This window comes from Plectropomus leopardus, unplaced genomic scaffold (assembly GCF_008729295.1).
Source record: "Plectropomus leopardus isolate mb unplaced genomic scaffold, YSFRI_Pleo_2.0 unplaced_scaffold29777, whole genome shotgun sequence".
NCBI classification, from domain to species: Eukaryota; Metazoa; Chordata; class Actinopteri; order Perciformes; family Serranidae; genus Plectropomus; species Plectropomus leopardus.
Genome location: NW_024632464.1, coordinates 1 through 5,844, shown reverse-complemented (window position 1 = coordinate 5,844; position 5,844 = coordinate 1). Strand labels below are relative to the sequence as shown.

Genomic DNA, 5,844 nt, shown 5'->3' with positions numbered 1-5,844 from the left:
TATATAATATAATTATTTTAATTTATTGGGCAATTAGTTTTTTTCTGTTTTTCTTGTCTGTTTTTTTAAAAAATAGAATTAAAAAAATAAAATGGCATTTAGACTTAGAAACCTAGCAAATATTTATATGCACTTTTCTTTTTACTTTTTTTATGTTTTGATAATTTGGTGTTAGAAATAGCAGCTCACTCTAGGGCCGACTGTCAGGTCTGTGCTTCTGCTAAAATCATTGTTTACATGCTGTAAATGTTGCATTTACTCTCTTGTTATTCCTGTTCTTTAACTCTTCTCTGTGCTGTTCTTCTAACCTCATTTTCTCATGTCTCTGCTGTTCTTATGTCCGTCCTCCTCCCTCTCTCTGTCTCTGGCCTCGTCCTCCTCCGTCTCTGCGTGTTCATACTGTTTGGTGATAGCAGGCCCGCTCGCGCCCCCTCCCCCCTCCATGCAGATCACCCCTCAGCTGCCTCTGATGGGCTTTGTGGCCCGAGTTCAGGAGACTAGTAAGTGGCTTTAGCCCCTCACTGACCCCACTGCATGACCGCCATTCGTTTTTCGTCTTCTCCCCAACAGCTAGTGTCAAATAAACGAGTCATCAGCCTCCAACATCAGCTGCGTCAGAGATCTGCTGCCTCCATCTTTAATTATAAATGTGTAAATTTGTCAAAGAACTCTGGAGACATTAAATATTGATCTGATAATTTTCTGTTGTTTGTGTCTCACAGAGCTTTTGATTTCTGTGGTTATTCGGGCATAAAACAAAGTTCATGATGTGTCAGGTACTCGGGTGGAAGCCCTTTTCTGCCCATGTGATGAAAAAAACTTAATATATATGAATGCAGCTTATTATTGCTAAATAGTGACATAGTAGATAAAAGTAGTGAGTTACTATGAAGTATGACTACAGCACAGTATTGAGTTAGTATCTATTTAAAAATGAGATTTTTTTCATAATAACGGCCTACCTTGACATAACAACTCAAAATAATGACAGATTTTCTTAAAATAATGATTTACTTAAGTCAAAATATTGGTTTAATTGTTAAAATTAAGATTTTTTTCTTCAGAGTAATGACTTCATATTTTATTTATTTATTTATTTTCAGAATAATGACGTCTTAAATTGACTTATGATTGTAGAATACTAAGTATTATTATAAAGTTATTTTAAAAAGGTTTCCTATTATAATTTCATTTGTTTTATTCATCACATTGGCAGCCATTGACTTTCATAAGCTGTATAACTTGTAATGAAAAATAACTATGAAATTTTGCTAGAATTTTTTTTTGCCTTTCTTGTCTGCCACATAGGTTTTTGTAGACAACAACAACAACAAAACAAAACCCTGTAAATTTTTAGCTCTTTGTTTAAAAATTGGGGGAATATCTTGTGGTTCCTTTGGCAACAAATGTTGGCGATTGACCTCTCGTAAAGATTTTTTTTTTTTGAAAAATGAAAAATGAAGCATGTTTGTTCAAAAGCATGATCACGTTGCTGTGTAATTTTTCTGTGCCATCACAAATCCTCTAAACCAAGATCCCGACTTGATTTCTTTAACTGCATGTTGGATCCATGTGTGCACCTTTTGTGTCACACTCGTCTGTGTTTTTATGTATCGTGTTTACAGTTCAGTAAAGTGCTGTGGTTATAAAGTTCCACGGTGAATAAAATACACAGTACTGCTGATCTAAATTTTGTCTAAATGCATCCTGCACGGTGTGTTTCTGTTCCTCCCTCCAGTGCATGAGAACGACAGTCAGTCGTGTTGTCTCCCCGACTAACGCAGTCATCTTTGTGCTCCTTTCTTTGCCTCTAATTGGTCCTCTTTTTCTTCCCGCCTGCCTGAAAACTATTTCTAGTCTCAGACGTGCCGCCTCCGCCTCCACCCGCCGAGGAGCCGGTGTTTGAGGAGCCCACACCTCCTCCTCCACCGCCGGAGGACTACGAGGACGATGACGATGAAGAAGAGTCTGCGGTGGTGGAATACAGTGACCCTTACGCCGAGGAAGACCCGCCCTGGGCCCCACGCAGCTACATGGAGAAAGGTCTGCCTTCGCTGCTCCACACTGTTCGCTCAGTCGTTCAACGCCAAATGACTTTTCAATTGATTCCACTGTTGCCCACAAATTTCTAATGTCGGAATAAAGTCACGAGTTTAACCTCAGTTGATGCACGCTGCTGTGATCACGTTAGGTGTGAGGTCAGAAAACTCAGTCAAAGCTCGCTTTTTATTTTATCCAAAGTTTTCAGTCTTGGCTCATGCAAATATTGAAGTGCAGGACATGTATTTCACCTTGTGGCATCGTGGAGTTAACGAGTCGGTTTTCAGTGCAGCGTGAATCTGACCCACCATGCAGCACTTATTTTAGTCAGGAATCTTGATTTTTGGAACTGTTCGCCTCATTTGTCTTCCGTCAGTTTCCGCACAGTTAACGAACGGAGACAATTTGAGGCAACAATAATGTGAATTCTGCACACAAATACAGTTTATTTATGGATTATAATGATGCTGAATTGACAAGAATACCGTCCTCATATGATGCCTTTTATTTTGTATTTTGTGGACCTGTAAAGATCTGTGAATATGGTATACAACCACAAGTCAAGTCAGTTTTTTATATAAAGCCCATTTTAGCAAAACACCTCAGAGGTCTTTCCAGCGTACGACATCCCTCTGCCCTTAGACCCTCACATCGCCTGAGGACAAACGCCCGAAAAAGAGCCCCTGTAACGGAGGAAAAAAACGGAAGAAAGTCCCTCTTCCAGGACGTCGCCTGAGGGCAGACGTGCAATAGATGTCGTAACAAGGCTGTCGTCTAGTTACATTTACTTCTAATTTCAGTTTTTCGTCCCCCTTTCTTTTCCTTTAGTGGTGGCCATCTACGACTACGCCCGAGACAAGGAGGACGAGCTTTCCTTCCAGGAGGGCGCCATCATCTACGTGATCAAGAAGAACGACGACGGCTGGTTCGAGGGCGTGATGAACGGAACCACGGGCCTCTTCCCCGGCAACTACGTCGAGTCCATCATGCACTACGCCGACTGAACAATCCCCCCTCTCGCGCATGACGAGGAAGAGGAGCGGGAGGAGCGTTTGTATGGGGAAGGGAACGGGGAGGGGAGGGGAGCCAAGGGTTAAAGGTCAAAGACTTTGATCAGACAGAGCATGATCACCTCTGGGCGAAGAGAGAGAGAGAGAGAGGGGGAAGAAGATGCAGTTTTCAAAGAAGGTGCAACATGACAAACTGATGCGCTGTCATTCTCTCGACACAGGCGCCATTGTAAAGCAACCACTACTCTAGATATATCCTTCCCTGTAATATTTCTTTCTTTGTTTCTTTATTTGACTGAGGACTGGACGGTGATGGATTTATTGTAGTTTTGTGTTACTTTATGAGGCCACTACATCGATTTGCTTCATTTTTTTTTGTTTATTTTACCATTTTTGCCCTTATTTTAAAGATATTTATTTGGATTTCGTAGTGGGATAAATGGTGAGAAAGTAGATGGGGCTGCTGTGAGGGATTTAGTCGGGTTTTCACATCACAGCCTCGGAGAAAGGGCTGGAGGAGAATGCCTTCATGTGTAGATTTTCTCCTAAACACTCCAGAGACATTTTAGAGAAAAATACTCCTCTCTCTATATGAAATACAATGCAACAATATCCTCGGTGGGGGGAACAAACAGTAGTTTCAGTACTTGACTAAATATTTGTTTGGGTACCTCAGCAGAGAGCGTGCCAAAGCTGACGTTCACTAGGATAAGCACATCAAATGTCTTAAGGTGACACACGGAGCGGGATGAAAAGTGGGTCAGAAAAGACGTACGGAAGCAAACAAGAGTGCTTTAAAGCTTTGCTTATTTTTATTTTCAAATATTTTGTCCGAGGTTGAACTCAAAGGGGCTTCACTTTGCTGGCCAGTGTGCATTTTTCGTGAGAAGGAATTCAGCCCTCGAATACGAGACGAAAGATCCTCAGTTGCACAGTGACCTGGATTTTGAAGTCTGCAGCTCCTGTCATGAATAATAGAAGTATATTAGCTCAACTGGCGAGGCTGATCATTTGCAGTGTTCATATGCATTTGACTTTTTTTTTTTGCGTTTTACCACGGGGTCCAGAATCTTGCTTGCAGGGCGGCAGACTGCATGTTTCGACGAGGAGAAAAAAAACTTTCTGCTCTACTGATGATCAATGTCTTAATATTTTTAGATATGGTGTGGTTTGGTTTTTGATATTCACCCACAACGACGACGAAGATGCATTTAGGTCATTACTAAGATGCTTGTGCCATATTGAAGTGTGTGTTGCTGTTCAGAGGTTATCACTTCATTTGCAATAAATTGGCCGGAGTGGGGTGGATAGTCGTTACAAATCTTTTTCTTTTTTTTTTCCCGGAGTTGTTTTAAATCAAAAGCACATACATTTGTAGTAAAAAAAGGTGTAGAAGAAGAAATAATATAAATGTGAGATGTATTATGTCCTCAAAACAGGACTTATGAATATGAAAAGATGCCAGCTGTTGTGTTGAAATGGTTTTTAACCGTCGCAAGCCCCAGATACTTCTTAACGCCGTCGGTTTAGGCGTCGGTTGTCCTCCGTACCAATACGCTTTGGGTGTTTGCGAGGGCTCAGTGCTTGTACTTATGTCAGAATCTTTATTTTCTATTAAAAAAAAAAAAAGAAATAATAACAAGTGGGTCTGTATGTGAGTCTTGCATGCCATTGTTCTTATCTGTACTGGTGTCCCAAAAACCTACGTGGCGAGATCACCCATTAAAAAGACAAGCAGCCCTGCAGCTCTGACCAAGTACCACCAGCCTCATCCAAAGAGACTGTACGACTTAATTCAAGCCCACGTCCGAGGAGTCGCTCTCTGACCCGTGGGGGAGGGAGGGAGGGAGAGGAGGGGAGGGACCCGGCTTCCTCCCCTCCAGACAGTAGCCGTCATTACGTCAGGGGTGAAAAATCGTGTGTTTTTAAGCTGCTAGTGAATCCTGTGGACAAAGAAGCAGGCCCGAGTCGAATGATACTAAATGTAACACGCAAGATTGACATAACACTCGTAGGATGACACTAGAAAAAAACAAAAAAACAAATAAGGCCCTCGGTCTGCAGGATTCACAGCTCCCTGGAGTCACAGACGTCTCTCGGGATGTCGAGTTTAACAGTCCATAATGCCATTGTGTTGCACAGTTAAAGTTGAATTGCAGAAGTATCATATTTGTAAAATCATGAGAACAAAGACAATAAAATTATTAAGATTTATCAGTGTAGCAATGCTTGGTTCTTGTTTTTATATGTAAATTTTTGGACAGCAGGAAGTCTAACTTTTGGGGGATGTTAGTCAACAAAAATAGAACATTTGCACTTATTTGTGTTTTTTTGTTGTTGCTGAAAATGTTTACATTAGCCATTCACTTTCTATGCAAGTGATGCCATTTTGAGACTTCTAATGCTGTCTGAGTTGCACCAAATTACAGGATTTTTTTTTAAATAACCCAGTTGCATGCTTTTTTTTCTTGGTTTGATACTTAATGATGTACAATTTATAATTTAATGTGAGATTTAATTTAATTTATTTCCTTATTTTTGCTTTTTCTTCAGTCCTTAACTTCATTTTTGTGTTTTGGTATTTTATTATTTTAAAGAGGTAAACAAAATAATGTCCTTATTCTATAAAAGTATATTGTTCATAAGCACATTTATCTAGTAAGTTTTGTTTTATTTCTTTATTTATTTACAAACTTTTTCTTCTGTCCTCTTCTTGTTTCGATACAATGTATATTGTTTTAAACCACAGCAGCTGGCTAACTTAGCACATTTATTTATCAAGGGTTTTTTTGTT

General features: G+C 40.1%; 1 protein-coding gene across 1 annotated transcript; it reads left to right on the top strand.

Moving 5' to 3' along the window:
• The first annotated feature begins 164 nt into the window (after positions 1 to 164).
• LOC121938532 (abl interactor 2-like) lies at positions 165 to 5,276 on the top strand. The gene is made up of 3 exons (XM_042481765.1): positions 165 to 500; positions 1,858 to 2,043; positions 2,869 to 5,276. The coding sequence occupies exons 1-3, from the start codon at positions 320 to 322 to the stop codon at positions 3,042 to 3,044; spliced, it is 543 nt and encodes a 180-aa protein (XP_042337699.1). The 5' UTR covers positions 165 to 319; the 3' UTR covers positions 3,045 to 5,276.
• Positions 5,277 to 5,844: the final 568 nt, after the last annotated feature.